At 26.2% G+C, this 23,021-nt stretch overlaps 1 protein-coding gene across 15 annotated transcripts in view; it reads right to left on the reverse strand.

Annotated features, from left to right (window-relative positions):
* Positions 1 to 23,021, reverse strand: part of LOC100576709 (mitogen-activated protein kinase-binding protein 1) — a 129,218-nt gene that overhangs the window by 28,836 nt on the left and 77,361 nt on the right. For 14 of the 15 annotated variants that reach the window (XM_026445872.1, XM_026445871.1, XM_016917065.2 and 11 more), the window contains one exon: positions 12,611 to 12,702. In XM_026445872.1, the coding sequence (XP_026301657.1) occupies positions 12,611 to 12,702 (92 nt within the window). Of the gene's footprint in view, positions 1 to 12,610; positions 12,703 to 13,816; positions 13,896 to 13,973; positions 14,127 to 23,021 lie in introns of those variants that run through there. The other variant, XM_026445873.1, reaches the window with a different exon arrangement.

The following is a 23,021-nucleotide window of genomic DNA, read 5'->3' on the forward strand; positions in this document are numbered from 1 at the left end:
AAGATGAAAAATATATCAATTATAACACAATATATTAAATATATATGTTTTCAATGTACATTCGAAATCATAACCTCCAAATCCATCCATTTGTTTCTTTTATAACCTATAACGAATACGATGTGAATATATATTTGAAGTATAGAGTATATCAGTATATCTTTCACTTAATGCCATGATTTATATTAATTATTTTTTTACAATTTAATAATAATAATAATAAAATCCATTATATCCTTTTTTATCATTATATGATCATCATACAGTAATATTTCGATAGTAAGTGCAAATTGATTATTAAGATTATATTGTGTTTAATAAGAAAGATAAATGTTCCAGAAAGTGTCAACGTTATTGCATTTGTGATTCGTTTACTTTTTAGTGAAAGTGAGAAACAGTCCATCCAAAATAAAAAGACATCTACATTCAATCATTCTCTGACATGTATGTAAAAAAAAACTCGACAAAGTAGTTTGAAGAAATGATAGAAATGACTTTGTACTTACTATCGAGGCACTATTGTTAAAGAACCGTACATGGGAAAGGAATGGTTCGAGCTAAACTTGTATACTCCCTCTCGTTTTCACCGAAATTAGAATCTTCGAATCGCGTCCCTCGTTAATCTAAGCTCGGTCGAGTCGTCGCATGTGGTCTACTTTTGTCTAGCTGAAAGGTTGCGTGGGAACGCGTCTCGAGGTGAATTCGAATCGCATTCGAATCGTGTTAGGCGCATCTGAAAGGAACACGTGGAAACCATAGAGAAATCGTAGCTTGTTCCCGAGGTTTTTCATCCTCGTCGACCGTATCATATCGTGTACACAAGTAAGAGAGAGAGAGAGAGAGAGAGAGAGAGAGAGAGAGAGAGAGAGAGAGAGAGAGAGAGAGAGAGAGAGAGAGAGAGAGAGAGAGAGAGAGAGAGAGAGAGAGAGAGAGAGACAGAATGAACTTGTAAGTAAAGTTTTGCTCGGGGCCGATATACACTTTTCATTTGATTAACCTCAAAATCCACTTTTCCCACGCGAACTTTGCACTCAAATCTTTGTTATCGATCTTTGTTATTTCGAAAAGAAAATTTTGAATATAAATCTCTAAATATTTATTTATCGATTTAAATAGGATAAATGATTTAATTATATATATTTTTAATAATTCTATTTTCATAAAAAATACTGTTTATCAATAAAAATAAAACGATTATATATATTTTTTATATATACTTTTAATAATTCTATTTTCATAAAAAATACTGTTTATCAATAAAAATAAAACGATTATACGATTTATTATGCGATTTCATTCATATTTTTAGTCAACTTTTAGTCAATAAATTTCTATTTTTATAATTGTTATTAGTGTTCAATTAAATTTATTATTAATTAAAATTAAGTTCGGAATATAAATCCTTTTTTTTTCAATAATTTTTCCATTTAATCTCTTCTCCAAAATTTTTTTCAGAACTCGACAAAATGAAAATATAAATACAAATAAGATGAAATTTTTTTTTATCGAATAATTTAATTTAGAAATTGATTTGAGATTCAAAGTTTTAATCGACGAGAAAAAAATAAATATAGATTTGAAAAATTAACTTACTCTCTCTATTTGACGTATTCAAAATAACCAATCATATTTCTTTTGATGAAAAGAGAGACATGCAAAATGTTTTTGTACCACATACTAGAAATTACGCGATGAAACGAAATTCTAAAATTTAAAAGGCGAAAAAGGATAGAGAAACCAAGCATGGCTGTGAATAGCTTTAAGCCTTTTCGCGTCGAGTAAGTACGTGAGACCTCTCTAATAACGAGAAGAGTCGTCGTCGTCTCGCGACGAGACGTACTTAACGCACCTACCACTTACCATACTGACCACGATGATATCAACTTTGGATCTAAACTATCATCAAAGAATCAAAAAAATTTTTCTTAAAATGTTATTTGTACAAAAATTGATCACGTATGATCAAGACTGAAGCGAGTAATAATTGTTTTACGCATAATCGTAAGTTTCTCTCGAGATTATATTATTTTTATATTATTATTGAAAATCATTTAAATATAATATCGCATATTTTTTATTGCGAAAAACATTATTTAATATTTTAACACATTAAACAATTCCACGGTTATAAAGTGAAAGAAAAGTAAAAATTTTATTTTTTTCGTATCTCAATAACTACTCGATAGATAGTAGCGATAATTCAACTATCACATATTTCATCCTACGTCTCGGATTACACGCATCGTCGCTCGAAGCAATTCCAGGTATTGCTTTGGTATAATTCCATGATGGATAAAATGCAATATTTAATAACTGGACGATACTGTGATTTCGTGACTTTTTCCAATTTTGATTTTATTATTGAAATAAAAGATTTTCTTTTTTCAATTAGAATTTTGATTATTGATTATCAAATTATAACATTGATATATTCTTTATAATTTGATGTATTAATGATATTATTCAATTATTTTCTTAATTTTTTTTTATTCAAACTTATTATTATTGAAATTATTAGCTAAAAATTGAAAAATTTTATTAGTTTTTTATATATATTCAAATTTTTATTTCTTCAAAATTGTTATTATCATATCAAAGTTATTATTTATAAATTAATGAAAAAATTTCATCAAGTTTTCAATATTTAAAATATCTTTAAAATATTGAAATAGATTGCAATGTAATTTTTCAATAAAATCTATTTATATTTATTATACAACTTATTACAGATATAAAAATAATTCTAATCCTTTTCTCTACATTAATAACAATATTATCGATATACATCTAGAACTGTCGATAAGATAGAATCATACCGATCGAGCACTCTTACTCGCTTCGATTCATTTTTAACATTGAACTATATCGTCGAAATTGAGAAAAATCACTAGAAATATATCACCAAATAACTCTAAATAAGAAAGAAAAATATCGATTCGTTTTTAACATGCAACTATATCGTCGAAATTGAGAAAAAAATCACTAGAAATACATCACCAAATGGTCTAAATAAGAAAGAAAAATATATTTTCCCGCATGTTGTCAAGTGATGGTATTCGAGCGTACCGTTATGGCAACGTTATCTCCGTGGCAAAAACTCCATACGAAAGTCTCGCAAGAGTCCGAGCAATGCACCAGGAAGCCTGTGACTGTAATTTCTAGCCGCGGGTTGCGTGTGGAGCGAGGAACATGTAAGGTCGCTAGTATAAAGGTCACTAGGTCGATTATCGAGCATGGAAACCGGCCGACGACAGCGTATCTAATAAGTTGGTCGATGGAACCGGCTGATTTGGAACGGCTCGTTCTTTTCCATCTCGATGACAGTGATGAGCCACGATACGAATCTTCCTGAACGATCCTCGTTTCGTGACAGAAGAAGACTCGACTTTATGGCAAATGTTCGCGTCGTTAAATGTTTTTCGTTCGATCGATACGATTGTTATCGCGATTATAATCGTGTTATGATTCAAAATTGATATTCAAAATGATATTCAAAATTTCCCAATTTTCGTTATTGGTCGTTGATAAATTATGGATATTTATTATTGTATTGAAGGTTTAACGTAAAGTATCATATTTATTTGCAAGATTTATTATATTATTATCAATGAACTTTTGTGCAATGAAATTTATAATTAGATATTGAATGTTGTTCCGAAAGAAATTATGAAATGTGAAAATTGACGATTACAGAAAATTTAAAGATGCAATTAAAGAAAAAATAATGGAAGAAACAAAATAAAGATGATTATTAATATCTTTAATAATTATTTAAGTAGCTGTTTTTTTTTAAAATGAAATTCCTTGTTGATAAATATTAAGAATTACGTTAAATGGAAATTTTGAAGTGTATATATAAGTATTAAAAATATATAAAATTTTTTAATAATTTAAATTATTTGAATAACAAGTATTAAATCTAAATTTAAATGTACATATGTATAATTACAAAAGAATATTAATTATAGTTATTAATTTTAAATTAATTACATTGTTTTTTATCTTTGTACATCTGCAATTGTTAACTTTCTTCAAAATTTAATTTAATTTATTCATCTCAAAATCATAATTATAATTTTAATTGTTAACTAAATATAATTTATATAATACTATAAGAATATCTAATAATTAAAATTTAAATATGCAACAATGTTACATTATTTTTTGTTCTCTATTTGTACATTTATAATTAATACAAGCGTGTATTATTTGAAGAAAAATGTAAAAACTCTCCTTTTCTTGCTCGTCCTATTCGAACATGTAACACGTTTGTTCGTTAGCCGGAAAAGATTGTCCTGTGGTCACACAATTCTGGCAGTGCGTTGTAGGAACGCACAATACCGTTTTCAGTTGCTCGGCTGCACCATCTAATAAGGACTTTCTTCGTTTTTTAATAGATGTAGTTTTCCTCTTATTTTTCCTTTTAGTAATTGATAATGCTTTATATATAGAATAATATATATATATATATATATATATAGAATTATATTTTTTTATATATAGAATTATATATAGAATAGAATAGATAGAAAGGAAAAATTATTCATAATTATTTCTGCGAGAAAATTAGCAAAGTTTAAAATATTACATTTGAAAGCTATTTTTAGAGATAATAAAGCCTTTCTTCTTAGGCGATTTTGAAAGGTTCTTAAAATAAATCAAATAATAATTATCTTTAAACTTGAATTCCAAATGTTTGAAAAATCGTTGATATCACATTCTTAAATTAACTTTAAACAATATTTTATATTCTATTCTAAAGGATGTCCCAAAATTAATGTAAGATTTGAATTAAATATAAAAGAAAGTTTTTAAAATATTATTGTATCGTATAACGCTCCATTTTTACTAATCTTAAACTCTCAGCTGTTCTTTTTTCAGAGTTGCCAACTTAATGCAAAAATGGCGGCAAATTCAAATCGCATTAATTTTGAAACATCCTTATATTATTTCTTTTTCCAGTTCCTAAGATAGACAAACTTTAAATAATATTTTATATTTTATTCTAAAGGGTGTCCCAAAATTAACGCAAGATTTGAATTAAATATAAAAAAGAGTTTTTAAAATATTGTTCAATAATGAAGACACGTTGTTGTATCGTATAACGCGCCATTTTTACTAACCTTAAACTCTCAACTGTCAACTGTTCTTTTTTCAGGATTGCCAACAATTTAATGCAAACATGGCGGTAAATTCAAATCGCATTAATTTTGGAATATCATTTTTTTATATTTACATTATTTCTTTCTCCAGTTTCTAATTTTCCTAATGTAAAAATTCAACAAATTTAAAACAATTTTAAAATAAATTTATTTTAATGCAAAAATGGCGGCAAATTCAAATCTTGCGTTAATTTTGGAACATCCTTTATATTATTTCTTTCTCCAGTTTCTAATTTTCCTAATGTAAAAATTCAACAAATTTAAAACAATTTTAAAATAAATTTATTTTAATCTATCCAATCTTTTGATTATCAAGTTATTTTATTAGATCACTATTTTTAAAGATCTTGCTTATTTTATTTATTCTACTTGTTTATTTTACACAAAGGGAACCTAGAATCAGTCGATGTGAACATTCTCAACGAGCGAAGAAAATGCCACGTTGAATATTTGCCCTTGAAGAAAAGTTTAATCTCATGTTTGGCATACGGACGAGAGAGTTTCGTATAATTAGCGTGAAATGAAAAGCTCCTTCGTGACGATGATCGAATCGATTTCGACTTACGTTGCTTAAATTACCTGAAAATGGTAACGTGTACAGGATAATAAAAAGAAAATTTATTTTAAAAAATCCTAATAAAAATATATTGAAAAAATAATATTTTTAAAGTTGTATAAGTAATAATATATATATAAACAATTTTTTATTTCCGTATAATTTTAAAATTACTTAAAATTATAAATAATTTTTATTAAAACGGGTGATATATTGATAGATTAGAAACTATTGTATTTATTGTATAACTTAAAGGTTAAATACATATAGAATTGAAAGAATATCTATAAATTGGAAAAAAATCTTTTTGTAAATAAAATAATCCATTGTGCAGTTAATTCCTGAAACGAATCGATTTTTTGATTTATAAAAACATTTATTTTCATTTAATTTTCTATACGAGTTTGTATATTTCTTATAACGATTTATTTTTATATATATTTATTGGTTATTAAACTCAAAATTTAAAATCAACAATAAATATATACGTATATAATTGCTAAAATACAAAATTTTTTAACTGTACTTATCTTTAAAAGCAAAAACATAGTCTTGTAAAATATGATTATAAAAAACGAAGAGAAATTGTAAATAAAAAAATAAAATTCGTAGTATCGTAAATAAAATTTATGATACTATAAATAATAATTGTTTTCATATGAAATTATTTTCTTCAATAGATTCAAGCACTGTTCCAATGGGAGGACGAGTACTTATTACATATTTGTGAAATATCAACTTCGGGAAGGATCGGAAAAATTCGGGACGGATCGGAAAAATTCGGAACGGATCGGAAAAATTCGGAACGAATCGGAAAGAATTCACGAAAGATATCCGTATATTCGCGGTAAGAGCTCGAACGTATTATAGGTTATAGGAAACAATTGTTTGATTTTCTAAGATAGAATACGTAAAATAAACATTAAAGTAAAGTAAACACTAATCTAAACTATGATAAAAAATGTTTCGAAATAAAAAAAAAAATTGTAATAAAGAAATTCGTAACATAGACAATATCCGTTTAACTTTTAAATTTTATCACGACCTCAACACAATTAAACTTCGAAACTTGAACAATAAAAGATCGGTTCTATTTTGCCTTTAGAGAGTTTCGTCTTCAAAGTTTGAGTTTATCGAATTGGAAAGTCTCGAGGTGATCACGACTGCGAGAGAAATATAGGTCTTGTGTTTATTCCTAACGCTATGCAAACTATAATCCAACTTGTGTTCACTGTAGAGGTGAAATTTGCGAGAGAAGCAATTACTTTTCTTTGTACACCATTTTCTCTGGCAATTAATGGATTCGCGTTTATTGCTTTATCGCCTCTGTCGATTAAGCTTGGACAGGTATCTAGAGATTTGAAACTGGGAAACAGAGTAGATCGAGAAACCGGGAAAGCGGAACTTTCCTTCATTCCTCGTAATACAATACACGCAATGCAATGTCAAGCACTTTCTAACCTTGGAATCGAGCTCTCGACAATGTCATCATTGCGATATGTTATCGATTTATTTATTTACTTATTTATTTACAACTTTTGTTCGATACAACGATATATAATATTTCTTTAAACTACATAAATGTGAAAATTATAATAAATTATGATCAAATTACATTATATCTTAATCTAAAATATATCTCTGCATGAATAAATTAGATCTCTTTTCATATCATGTATATGTAATGATTATGATTTGTAATAAAGTAAAACAAACTTGTGTTAACCAAAGTAAATTATAAAGAAAAATATAGAAATAACATTCTATCTGGTAAACACATAAAAGTTAAATAAAAAATGTTAAAAAAAACAAAATCGTATAAATAAAAACATATTGAAAATTGTATAAAAACAGATTCAGATATATAAGATGTATAAGAAGTAAATATAAAGAGCATTATAACTGAATCGGTAAAAACTTGTAAATAAAAATGTAAAAATACGCTCTTTATACTTACTTTTATGTATTTTATATACATTTTAACTATGTAATCTTAGTGTAACATACATTTTAACTATGTAATCTAAATTCCTAACCACGATGACATAATAACACTCATCGAAGAAATAACTCGAACGATGACCAGACGCATCGAGGAACTACTTTCGATCCAAGGAAGCTTTATTCACGCACGCTTAAGTATGCGCATGCGCGAGGAATCTTGTCGAGCTCCTTAACACAGTCGCACTCGTAATTATATTATATTACATTACATGACTGAAAAATCATAATTCGCTGCAGCCAATAATAAATTGAGAAACGTTAAAATATTAAATGAATCGATATTAAAGCGAATATTGCGTGCATCTTTATTTATAAAAATTAATCGGGCAATAAAATGAAGGAAAAGTTCAATGAATCAAATAATGATTTTAATTAGAAAGAAAAAAATCATATATTCATTTAAACAATTCATTTAAGATCCTTTTTGAACAATAATATTAATGGATTAACAAGTAATAACACGTTATAGATTTATAGATTTCTTTTTTATAGTTTTAGATTAAATAGAATAATTCTAATACTATTTTGAAAAATAAATAATTCATACAAGGATCTTTTAAATGAATATTCAAGTTATTCTAATATATTAATAAATCCAATTAACAAATTTCGAATAAAATAAATAATCATTACAAAATATCGTACATTATTTTTCAGACTTGTATAAAAAAATCCCTATGCAGCAAAAAATAGAGAGATAGAAAGAATTCAGATAACAGATCGATCGAATGATTTAATTGTCGCCCGATTCTTATCAGCTGAGGCGGATCTCCGACACAGAATCTTTTGGTCCATTCACCTCTCTCTTGACCCGATTTCCGCCCGAGTACCGTACATAAGCTCTGATCGCTTGTTTGCAACTGGATGTGTATTCGCGATGTGTATACACTCTTGACGTCCGGCTTGATCGCGCGCTGTAGATTTAAGCGGCTTAAGTAGCGCGTGCGAAAATCAACAGTTCTTGCGCGCATGCGCACAAGCAGCGCATGCGCTGCTCGCACGCTTTCGGCCGAGCCAATGCTCGATTATGCTCGTGCATTATCCTCTCGCATCGTGATCGTAATTAACAACGGCTAACTAATGACGGCAACCTTGCAATGGAGATGTTATTTCTTTCTTCAACGATGATTAGAAAAGGAAAATTTGAGAAGGAATGTATCAAATAATATTCTATTCAAATAATACTCTTTTTCTTTTTCATGTTTTACAAATTTTAAGTCTATAATATTTCTCCTAAACGAATGATTTTTTCTTTTAACTTGAATAACTTAATATTCTTTTTTTTCATAATAATATAAAAATTACGATTATTATTACATTAAAAATTACGAAATACGATTTAAAAAATTGATGTTGATCTTTGTAGAATCTATTATTGTGCATCTATTTATTATAAAAATTAATATTGCATAATTTTTAATATTACATAACACATACCACACATTTCATTTAAATAAAACATTATATGATTGTTCTTATAGATATGAGTAAATAAGGTAATAAAATATATATTTGCATAATCATTTTTTATATAATATTTGACTATATTTATTTTATTATGCATTTTAGAAAAAGACTTTTCACCATTCGAAATATCTAGTTATATATGTATTTGTTAAATAATAATTACAATATTATTTATACTTTTCAATATAAATTTAAAATGATTAATTGAAATAAATTCTTGTAATACTATTTCATGAAAAAAATTTTCTTATCATATACGATAGCGAAATAAATCTAGTGTCATATTTCAGTGTGACAAAATTATTTCAACAATAATTTCCGATATTTATTTTTATTTAAAATAAATTTCTTAGTTAGAAAGAATGAATTAGCTAAAATTTCAAGGAAAAATCTTTGAGAGTGGAAGAAACGACGAAATCCTAGTTTCTCGACACCTCGCAATCTTCCGATCGCACTTTCGCCATTCTTCCATTCACACCGCCAGTATTCTTTTCCGCTGTTCGCGTTTATCCGTGATCAGTGGAATTATACATATATTTTTCTCTTTCGTTGTCGAACGAAACGCTGTTTTGTAATATTGGGAAACGCTTAATTTTCATCGTCAATAATTACTAACCAAATATAGAAATGATTCAATATAATTTGAGGCTTTATCATTCTAATAAAATTTTTATTTTTATTATATTGCAGAATAATTGCAAATATATGGAATTAATAAGAAAAAAATCATCGATATATTTAATTGTATAATTTATATCTATTCCATTTAGTAAATATAAATATGTAATTAGATTTTTAAAATATATGCAAGTACAAATTATTATAATGAAATTATATATTTTGTTTCTCAAAAATAATTGGTAACGAAAATTGCATGTATATTTAATATATATATATGTAAAAAACATTAGAAATGAAGTTGATGCTAGAATATTAGGACAGAATTATAACTACATTCGTAGTTATAATTCTTTTAAATGATATCCATTATTCGACAGTTAGTGAATTTTGATTCGGAGACGATCGGTAATATTCGGGAATATTCGTGAAGTTGCTGCGTAACTATTGTCCTGTTCTCTTTCAGTCAATTCTTATTCATCGAATAGTGAAGAATGTGTTAAAATATAAAACGAAGCAATTTATTAATTAAAGGACGCTCAAACTTGGAGAAACAAAAAATAAAATGATGAGAAAAGCAATAAATCTAGGTCATAATGCATGACAAAGCGAACATCTTTATCGAACGTCGTGAACCGATATTCGAGATAATCTCTCAGCTTCCGAGCGCTATACAGAGGAATATCTTTCTTTATTCTATTCTCACGAATATTGACCGACTTTTAATTCGATGAATTTATACGATTCCATTCTTTTCTATTCAAATATACAACTCTTCAACACCTTTGGGAGATAAATTTATGATTTTCTTTCTTTATATTTATAGATAATTTATATTTTCTCTTTGGTTCGAAAGATCAAATATTTTACGTGGTATTATTAAAAGATTGCTTTTAATATTTATAAAATTAAGAAATATAAATATATTCATAACGTATGTATGTAAATGTAATATTATTTTTCGAAAATAAAAAATTCTAAATAATCTTTAGAATGTCATAGAAAAATTTTAATTTTTTCAAATAAAAAAAAAACATTCAAATATGATAATCAAATATAACATCATAAAAATTAAAAAAAATTTTTCAAAAAGTTCGAGAATTAACTAAGCATTCTTTGTCTGGAGATGTAATCTTTGTTCGTGTACGTATTACAAATTTCACGGTTTTGCGAGCATTGCCAAATACGAAACCAGAATATGTGTATGTGTATATATATGATATTCTTGCAACGTTTTTTTACACAAAGAAAAATATTTCATTGAATATATACTTTGTGTTTTGTAAAAATTTTTTTATTAATTTTAGATCGAATTATCAGAAAAATATATCAAAATAATCACATGAAAACTAAGCTTAAGGTACATTGAAAAAAATCCCTAGAAAAAGTTGAAATCGAAAATATCTCAAATTAATCTTATCAATTGCGATTTAATTATCAGTTGAGTCCTCATTCTCATGTATGATTTCAAAAGAAAAAAAGATTATAAAAATAAAGTGTAAGAAAAGATGCTTCTCGAAGGCGATAAAGTGCAACGGTTCATCGACGAGCGCAGCGCCACTCTCCCTTTTACCCGTTTCTGCGCCTACTTAACCTAGCAATTACTATAATTCCACAATCGATACCGGTCGTTAGCGACGAATGATTTAATGCTGCAACGAATCAGCCATCAGTAACGACGTGATCGAATCGAATCGATCGTTTCACGTACAACTTCAATTAAAATCAACTTAACCTAACTTCGTCAGATTCAATTTTTCGTTTCATCGTAACGTCGAAGCATCGCGATATTCGGGACAAATAATCGTATGCGTCTTGTTGATTGCGAAACGAATTACAAGTTGGTAAGATATTTTATATCATTTTTTGAAAATCGAAGATTTGTCGCAAGATTTATATAAAATAATGTACGAATAAATAAGGAAATGCATATTTTTAATTAAATTCTATGAATTAATATAATATAAAAAATTTATATTTTTTAATATAATATAGAATTGAAGTAATATAATATATAATATATATATTTATTAATATTCTACGCATTAGTTCATAAGTATTAATTATCTGTTTCGCAAATGTTATAATCATGTATGTAAATGAATTTTTAATCGATGCAAATATTCACACAATTAATAAAAAATGTTTTCGATAATTTAATTAATAATTATTAATTATAATTATAATTATTTGTTGTAATAAAATTTTTTAATTTATTTTTCTGTAATTTAATAAATTATATAAAAAACCGATATCTGAAAACCAATTTATAAATAATAGCATGCATAGAACTTGATGAACAAATATAATAAAAATTATAAGCATTATAGATCAAGTAATGATGACTGAGATCGAATATTTAATTGTAGAAATTTTTATAATTTCTATGATTCCTAAAAATTAGTATCAATCTTCTAATAAAAAAAAAAAATTCATATTTACTTTATATTTGATTTATATCGTGTTTGGACTCTAATTAAAATAAAAATTTTTACAATTATATATTTATATTATATATTTCATTATACTTGTGTTTTTCTTATTTATTCTTGTTATATTTATTCACTATATTTTTGTCGATAAGTTAGGTTACACGATATCGAACACCGAGAGACAATACTGAAACTAACCTATACCATAATTTTATCAGAATTTAACCAACCATTACTGTAATTGTTAACAATTTCTATAATTCAATAATGTTATTAACTTTATTACATTACAATGGATCGTACGTTTCAATACTTATGAACGAATGCATGGATAAATCAATGAAAGAAAAAGAGATCGGTCCAAAACTTACCCGGCAGGATAGGCGACTAGCTCACTGGTCGCGTCGCAGTCCAGGGCTGCATTGCTCGACACGGTTACGCCGAGCACGCGTTCCAGCTTGATCTGAAATAAATTAAATATATTTCGAATTTGTTTTTTAACAATCGATTTTTATTTATATAAAATAAATAATTATTTATTATTTTCAAAAGTTTAAAAATGCGTTTCCGATTAACCGGTTCCTGCATGATAATTAAACACGCTCTATACTTGTTAACACTCGCAAGAGATTAAGAACCATTAATGAACGTGATCAATTAAACGGCCGTTAGACAGAGGATATATGTGTGACGACATAAATCATAGATATAATAGCGGTGTCTTGACAGTTTTGCGATCTACCCGGTTCTTATTAATATACTTATACGTTTCAGTCGGTAACATAGTTTTACGCAAGACTGGGGAAAATAGATTTTTGAAGTAGATATAATTATAAACGAGTATTTTTATTTTTTTCAACTAATGCAGGATATTGCAAATAACTTTTGAGATATATATAAATTATTTTAAAATGAATATTTTATTGATAAAAGAAAATATTATTGTAAATAATACAGTAGTACAAATAATGCAATATCTCCATTCAGAAGATCCGTTATTTGAACATTTCGTTATCTACATGTATTTCCCTAGATAAATATTCACATTTTGTTTATTTTTTTATTATAGATATTACAGAAAAGATTCAATAGGAAATTGAAAGATCTGTTTAAAAGATATATTTGAAAAACTTGTATAATTTATTATCTGTGTTTAAATATAAATATATATAATGTTGAAAAATCAATTGTAATATAATTGAAAACTATTCATAACATTCATATAAAAAAATCATCATGTATTTCATCAAGCTTATTAATATTTTATTTATATGTTATCTAATAAGTAAATAGTATTTGTTCTGTATTCTGTATAGACATTAAACGAAATATATGAAAATATTTCAATTATTTCAAGTTTTTCCAATTTTTCTCAAATTTTTGCAGATAAATTTTCTACTTCACTTCCTAACCTAACAAAAATCCTTACTTTTAGGCTACTTAAAAATTACACGAAAAGATGGCGCAGAGATCGATCGATGCACGCGCCTCAATCGAACCGTGACCAATCCAGAAAAGAATCTAGATAGTGGAAGAGAAGGTCGTGAGAGAGGAAAAAAATTAGAAAATTCACTTACTAAACTACCGGTGCATCGATCTGAAATGCCTCGCAAAGGCGGAGTTTGTTAATACAGCGTGCTTCCGTTTTTTTCACGGCTGTCGGCAGAAGTTGAGAGAAACTCGTCAGATCGATATCAGCAAGACGGTGCGCGGCGTAACGAGAATACTACATACCCGACTCGTTCTCCATCGTCTGCTCGACTTCTCGAACGAGATTCACTACACGTGACCATTCATAGCCAGTTTATAGGCCACCAATATTATTTCGTCGTAAAACTTGTTTTACTCCTACGCGTTTTATCGTCGGTTGAAAAAAATCCTTGACGTTTAACAATATCACAAGAATAAAGAGATTTTCTTCTTCTGAATAATTTTAGTTCTTCGAGCGAAAAATTTTATTATGGCCATTTTTAATTTCTTTTATTTCTTTTTCAGGCATTTATAAATTATATAAATGATTCTCTAAAATAAATTATATAAATATTTTAAAAAACTATTTTAAAAAAGTTTTCGATATATCGATAATATTGTTAAAATTAAGTTAAGAGAAAGAATTTTTATTATTTTTTCTTATTCTTAAATTATCATTAGAAATATTATTATAATATTATTAAATATTATTATCTATAAATCTATTAAAATTTTAGATATCGTAAATTGATTATATTTTTTTATTTTTTAAATAGTATAGAATTTAAATTTTCTACTTGCGTTGATTTATTTCAAATTTTCTTCAGTTTCGATTCAGATTTTGTTGCATCATGGAAATAATTATGTGGTAATTGTGGCATTGTTGCATAATCAGAGTTGTCTTGAAGAAAGATGATTCGAGTATCCGACTACCAGTAACGGTATAATTAAGGGCACTTAAACGCTATAATACCACTGCTTCCGTAACTCGAGAAAAACAATCTATGGTTTGAACTTGATTTGCAACAAAAACTTGTATCCCTTTCCGCCTCGTCAGCTTCCATCATTAAGGATATGATTGGTCAGAAAGGTTATCTGTTGGCAATATATATTTGAGTCACAATATTAAAAACTTATAATAATTTTATTGTTTGCAATTATAATATGCAATTATAATTGTAGAATAAAATTGATTTCTAAAATAATATAATTATTAAATTTTATAGAATTCTTTTCTTCTTTAAGAAAGTTTACATTTTTAGATTGTTTGACATTTAATTTGTATATAATTTCCAAAAATTGAAGAAATTCTTCTAAAATCTGCAAATATTAAATCTAACATTATTTTATGAACATGATAACACAGACTTTATTTTAATCTATATACATAAAAAAAGTATAGTAAAATTATTACACATATTAATTGAAAGACAAAAGTATTGGAATGAGATAATTTTTGTATAATAAAAGTGTTTAGCAATTTTATAAATCATAATTTAAAATATTAAATTCTATTCCTTTTTTTATTTATTTTAGTGTCTAAGCACATAAAATTTTGAATTTTATAGTATTAATTAAATTAATAAATTGGATATTAGTTAATTCTTTATAATATTTAAATTGCATTTAAAAATTAATATAAATTATATCTAAACTAAAAGTAATATGTCTGATAAAAGAAATATTTTGATAAAATATTCATGTATATAAATTCATATACTGTTACTTAACAATAATTAATTGATTAATAAAATTAATTATTGTTTATTTTCTTCATAAATTATACTTTTAGTTACACTTTTTGCATTAATAATGAATTCGAATAATATATTTTGTTCAATGAATACTTATAGAATTTGAAACTATCATTAGGATTAGGCTAATTAATATTAAATCTCATAATAAAATTCCTAGATTAATCTATTATATAGTCTCAGTAATTTCAAGAATTTTTTTATTTTTTATAATTATTGTATACCTATCATCAATTAGATTTGTCAAATCAGACATTTTTAATTTTATTTTTCTTAAAAATTGGAACTTTCCCTTTTCATTTTTGAATAATTTTCTCTTATGAAATGATAAATTTTTAAAACAAATTTTTCTAATGTCAACATTAATTAAATTTATTCCAATTTATATAATAGTTTCAATAACTAAAATTAATTCATGAACATTATTCTTTTTAATTGTAAATAAATTTTATATATTTCATTTTATGCAAATAAATTTTATACACTAAAAAAATTATTAGGCATGCTCAACAATTTTTAATTCATTTTATTTTATTTTCATTTTAGATTTAAATAAAGATATATTTGTTATTTTAATTATTTCATATTCAATTAATTAGATTTTTAAATAAATTTAATATTCAAAATTTTAATTTTATATTTTATAATAAATAATTTTACTAGCTTTTGTAATCAAATGAAATTTAATTTTTATAATTAGAGTTAGAACAAAAATCTATAACCGAGTTTTATTTTTTTTAATACTTTCAAGAATATTAATAATTTGAAATTATCTTATTATCCTAAAACATGTATTTTTAAAAATAAATTTAAAAAAAAAATCAAATTTATGGATTCGAATTTCCAAAGTTTTTTAAATTGTATAATTTCAATTAACATTTCTTTATTTCTACATTGCATGAATCATACTCGTATCAAATATTATATTTATTATTTCAAATAATTTTCAACGAATAAATTTATCATTGTTTTCACAAATTAACTAAAAAATCTAAATATTTAATGGAAAGATGCAAATTTTAATTCGTCATAAAATTCAGTTGGTATAAATGTTATTGCAAAAATATTTATGAACAGTATTGCATGTGTTGAACCGTCATAAATCGATCATTACAGTGAAGGAAAAAGTTGGCGACAATAGAATCGGCGATCGCGTCATAACGAGTCGAAGCAATCTTTACGCGAGTAAAGCGATCGCACCGATCGTAGTAAATTTCCGTCACGGCGGAAGTTATGCGACTCGCGTATATGGTCCGTGAAGAATCGAGATCGGTGTAGGCAGAGAGAAGGTGTGCTCATGTATCATGACTACGGCCGCTAGAGCGACATTGATTCGTTACACGCACGATTAGTTCACCTCGTGTGGGCGTCTTAAACGATATTCAAAAATGTTCATTGCACGGAATATAATAATAGACGGAATTGATTCGATTCCTTACGGAAAGTACCACGAAATCCAAGAAATCCTATTGATAAATCCATAATATTATGTTATATAACAATTTATTCGTGTCTTTTTCAATCGTTACAGAGAAAAAATTATTAAGATCCGTCTACGCGATTATCTTTCTCATCTCGCTCTCACTGTCGCGTCGCGCCGATCTGCTCTTTCGGCTATTTTCGGCTATTCTCGGCTATTTTCGGCTATTCTCGGCTATTTTCGGTTTTTTCGGATTTTCTGGCCGATCGATATCCCGATTCCTGACGGAATCTAACTTGTCGGTTGAAATTTGTTAGTCTAATATAAAGTATCGTAAACGAGTTATTATATAAGTAACATATTCAATTTTAATAAAACTAATATAACGAAATTTATGTCCTTGCATATTTTATATATAAAATATCATAAGATATCGTAAATGAAGATCTGAAAAGTTGTGAATAACATTAGAAAAGTAACATTATTAATGATATTGTTCGAATACAATATCTGAATATGCAATCTAAGAATTATTGAAATAAAATTGTTGTTCAGATAGATTGAATATTAGATATAGATTTTATTAAAATAAAATCTATAGTTATACTGGACATGGAATCACAAAAGATTAATTTAAGGATGATTTTTGAACGAAACGAATAGAAATTAATCGAAACTTATTATATTTATATTATAAAACTAGAGAATAAAATTGTATTTACAAAAACTGCACAATTTTACTCTTTGCCTTTTAAACGTTAAAAAAGAAGATTGATTCAAGTTTCAGAGAAAGTACAAGTAATTATTCGCGGGGTGAAAATCTTTCATTTATGAGCAGCTGATCGATCACCACAATGACCGGAGAAAATCACGTTAAAGTGACAGGTAGAAAGGGAAGGCCATGATTAAACAGAAAACGGTGAAATGGATGAAAACTTGGCGGCGTGTTTTCAGTAATTTAACAAACTCTCCACTCGTTTTATTATATTACTAATATAACGATGTTAATAACGATGTTCACAGATTTCTCTCGAACCAAGAAACACTTTTACATCACTTTTCACGGTTAGAAAACTTTAATTCGAATCACTGATTCGAAAATCGAACACGAGATGGTTAATCTAATCCAAAGAGTTTTCTCGTACAAACTTGTCTCTGAATTTTGCGATGAAATAAAATCTCAGATGTATTATGAAATTTATCAAATGAACTTTTTTTATAAAAATGACGTCCATTTTTTGAAAATTAATAAATCGAATAATTTTATGTTATTAATAATTTTAATTCAATTATCGTTTTAATATTAAAATATATTAATGTTTTGGTTAATTTTATTATCGAGATTATATAATAAATAAATTATAATTTTGAAATTAGAAAGACATATATATGTATATCTGTATATATATTTCACATATATTCAAATGTATTATATTTATATATTATCACATATAAAATTTTTTAAAAATATCGATTTAATTGTTATAATTTTAGATTATAATTTCATGCAAATTTTGAGATTTCTAGAAACTAAAAAATAAATTAAAATAATATTTCTGTTAATAAAATAAAAATAATAATCGCGTTCTTAAATATACAAAATAAAGACACGTTTAAAAGATCTCATTGGTCCTTGCATGTGACCAATCCGCGACTTCCAACTTTCTCTCGATCGATTGCCACTAGCGTATCAGAAATTACTAAATTACTTAATAGCTCGCGACCAATCTCGAGAGACGGAACAATTCGGAACGAAACAATGAGATCTCTCCTCCTCCTCTTCCATTTATTGCCGAGAGAGAGACCTTAAACGGAAAGTTGGCCAGGAATTACGTTGCGATACGATAGTTATATACACAGTAGAATAGTTTCTATTTTAAGTTGCGAATTTTTACTTTTTTAATACATATTGTTATCAATTCTTGAAAATAGAACTTTATAATGATCTTCGAGCGAAGAATGCTAAAGTGTGAGATAAATTATTGAACGATTCTTTTGATCAAAGGATTTTTTTCAAAAAAATTCTTTATTCAAATATATATATAATTATTAAATATAATTATTAACATGTAAATAAAATTATCATGGAATATTAGAAAAGAAATATTTTAAAATAAAATAATATAATTTTTCAAAAGAAAAATTCATTACAATATTCTTTTGGTAAATTTTTCATTGCATTTGACCAAAAACTTTGTTGAAAATAATGTTCTTGTATATCCAAATGACGTAATAATATTTTTCCATAATATATTTTTATTCACAATAATTAATGAATTTATAATTATTCATGAAATTAATAAATTATAATTATCAAACAATATCCTTACGAATAATACATTCGTTCTGCTCCGTCCAGAATACGACCTCGTTAAATCGATATTTTGGATATCAATGACAAGTGATATTTCTTATGCAGTAATTTGTTGGCTTTAATATTATAACTGACAAAACTGTACTATAAGTATTATAAATACTGCATATGGACAAGTCGTTACGAAGAAAAACTTATAGAATAGTATAAACATCATAGAGGAACAGAGATCGTCGATCAGTTCGAAAAACTATCTTGTTAATCGACCTACACTGTGTCGATTGGTCCATGGAAATCGTAACGCGCCGGATGTGGGCACGAGAATGCGCGTGCCACGGATTTTCTGTCTATGTACATCTATGGTCGTTGTACGGAAGGTTTCGTAACGAACGTCGCTGCCGTTTCACAGAACACGGGCTGCAAAACGCGTGCCAGTGTCGTAAGGTGTGCCAGAGAAACCAGCTGTGTACACGGATGCCATAAAACGACTAGAGATCGTCTAAGGATCTTGTGCCCGATGATGGCTATAAATTATATCTATTCTGTCGACCTTTCTCTTTTCTCATCGATTATTTAATTTCCGGCATTAATTTGCTGAATTTGCACTTGCACATCGATCATATATATTAAAGTATATAAAAAAAAATTGAAATTACTTTTTTTTTTTATATTGAATTATTCGTTAATTTTAAATATTAATTCGAAATTAATGTTACAAATATTAATACGGTAAATATAACATGTATATATAAAAGTAGAAAAGATTCGAGAATAATATTTTTAAAATATCCAACAAAGGTATATTGATTCTTATTCTCTTCTTATTGAGCTCAGGCTTGACCTGAGCTCCGAGTTTGTTTACATTTTTTGCTGGACGTAGAAAAGGATAGTGGAATGAAAGAGAAAGAAAATCGAAAGTTGAAGTATTGAAAAAAACAGTAGGACAACGTTAATGCAAAGTTAAAATTTTGTTATTTTTGCTTTTTTTTTTTCATTAAATTTTTACGATTTATAAGGTTTTTCTGATTAAAATAAAACCAAACATGATATAATTTAAATTGTATTTAATTATTTCTTAGATTATTATCACTTATTAATTAAAAATGCAAATATGATATCATATCGTATTCTTATTTAATCAATAAAACAAAAATAAAAAATATTTTGATTAAAATTTTTTATTTTGTAATATTGTCATTGCTTATGCACATTGATCGTGAAATTCTTATCAATATTGAATCTTTTATCACTTATGACATATGCTGTAATAATTTCGCTTACTTGAACAAATATTTTTATCGAAAAAATTTTGTAATATTTACAGACATTCTATTAAATTTTTGAATTCTATGAAAAACACAATAATGATTCCAAACATGAACAATATATATAATATTTGATAGAAAGAAAGAATGATTGAACTTGATATACTTTATGTACTAATATACGAGATGCATTATATATTTGTATAATATGTATTTTATAAAATTTCTTCAATTTCTTTGTTTTTTTGATTAAAAATATACTAATTAAAAAATGTTCTTGTAGATTTATTTATCTAAATAAGATATCATAAAATTACTATTGTCAAAAAGCAACTAAAAATATTATTTTTTCTTTCTTTTTTAATTATATAATGTGTGAATACAGTGAAATCATTTGATTATTCATAGTTAAGAAGATCAATTTTAATATTAAAGTTTAATTTTAATTTAAATAATATACTAATTAAATTAAAGTTTTTAAATTTTAATTATTAAACTCTTTATAAATATACAATATTAAAATAATTTCTATGTAATCCTCATTTTTCCAATTATTATAAATATTTTAGAAACAAAAAAAGGATCACTCTATTAAATTCTTATACCTTGCTACACAAATTTTTGAATTTTGTTTTTACATTTAGATTGAGAATCGCTGATCTAAGTCGATTCAGAGCACAATTTGAACACAGATAACACAGATCCTTCTCATCTGAGATGCAAATAAGGATTGCACTCGTCGATGATTGATCGCTCGATGACCGGATATCGCGCGGAAAGTCTCTTATCTTCGTCAGGCGATTAACAATCGAACAACATGCGGTTCTTGTGGAACCGGTTGCTGCGACGCTTTTAGCGATGATACACAGTCGACGTCCTTGCGCGAGAACCACCGTCGCGTTAATGTTAACCGAGTTTTTGCACGTTTCCTCCTTATACTTTTTATCGTCTCGGTCATCTCAAAGGCAGCAAGACCCTTTTCATCCGAGATACATATTTCTACCGGCTTGTATATTTCGTAAACATCGAAACGGAAAGGGAAAGTAATGCCGTTAATTTTTCGATGACGTATTTCATAATAATAGGGAACAATGGCAACAATGCGTTAATGTTTCGAGAATATCGATTTCTTTATATCCTTATTTTCCATCGGTATATCGAAGTTTTCTAATATCGTATATATATTAGGATCGATATATCGAAACTTTTTTTTATAAGTAAATAAATACAATATATTTTAAAAAATTAAATAAATAAATAAGTAATATTGGCTGGTAGAACTGAATTATTTTAGAATTAAATATAATGAAATTAAAACCAATTGAATATGTGTTATAATTGAGACAATTTCAGATTTATTAAATTTAACCATCTCTTATTTAAAATTTTTATATTTTATTTATAAAATTTAAAAATTTAGAATTTTTATTTAAGATTAATTTATTTTATTATTTAGAATTTTTATTAATAACAATTTATTTTTTGTTTTAAAATTTTTATATTTTTATTAGAAATTTTATTTATATTTTTAAATTTAAATTTTTAATAATTTATTTTTTTGTTAATTTAATCTTTTTTTGTTAATTAATTTTTTAAGTTTTTATTTTTAATTTTTTTTGTTAATAAAATTTTTTAAGTTTTTTGTTAATTTAATTTTTTTTTGTTAATTTAATTTTTTTTTGTTAATTAAATTTTTTAATTTTTTAATTTTTAAAAATTTTTTAAATTTTATTAAAATTAGTAAATTTAAAAAAATAAATTAATAAATAATGGTTTTATAAATATTTATATAACAATTATATAATTATATATATATTTATTAATATAAAATAAATATTTATATATATATAAATCTCATGAATTCTCATCTCAATTTTAATATTAAAATTTAATATTTTTAATATCATAAAATATATGTATATAATAATTGTTTATTGGATAAAAATAATTGTTAAATTTTAATCGATTGATATTATCGATTTATATTATAAAAGTTTAATTATCGATAATATGGAAATACGCTATTCGAACGTATCACATTATAACGTTAAAATGTTCATTTATTCCGAAACGTATCGTCAAGCATCTAAAGTGTTATGCACGAGTGTAGATTGCGTTAAAGTCCATTGCAAAATGCGCGCTCCATGCAAGGACGACGAATAAATAACTCATTCTGTGCACTACGCGCATATGTAAACGATAATCGTTTCTCCTTAAGGCGTTTCTTAAGACACTTCGTTTAAGACACAAATGTTTTGTGTATTTCGCTCGGTCGATATGTACGCGTCCCAACTTTATCCTCCTTCCACGAAAACGTGGAATAGCACACATGCTAACCACGTTCGTCCTTTCCAAGCTTATAAACGCCAGCTCGTTCATCCGAAAATATATATATATATTCGGTTGGCAAGGAAATCAAGTCCAAGTAATCGATAGCCGATCAAAAATCGAGAAATTGTCGACAGAGAGAGAAAAAAAGGAGAAGAGAATGATAGAGGCTATTCTTGACAAGGATATACCGTGTGAATTCAACTGAACGAAAAAGAAGATTTATTTTTA

This window comes from Apis mellifera, linkage group LG16 (assembly GCF_003254395.2).
Source record: "Apis mellifera strain DH4 linkage group LG16, Amel_HAv3.1, whole genome shotgun sequence".
Lineage (NCBI taxonomy): Eukaryota > Metazoa > Arthropoda > Insecta > Hymenoptera > Apidae > Apis > Apis mellifera.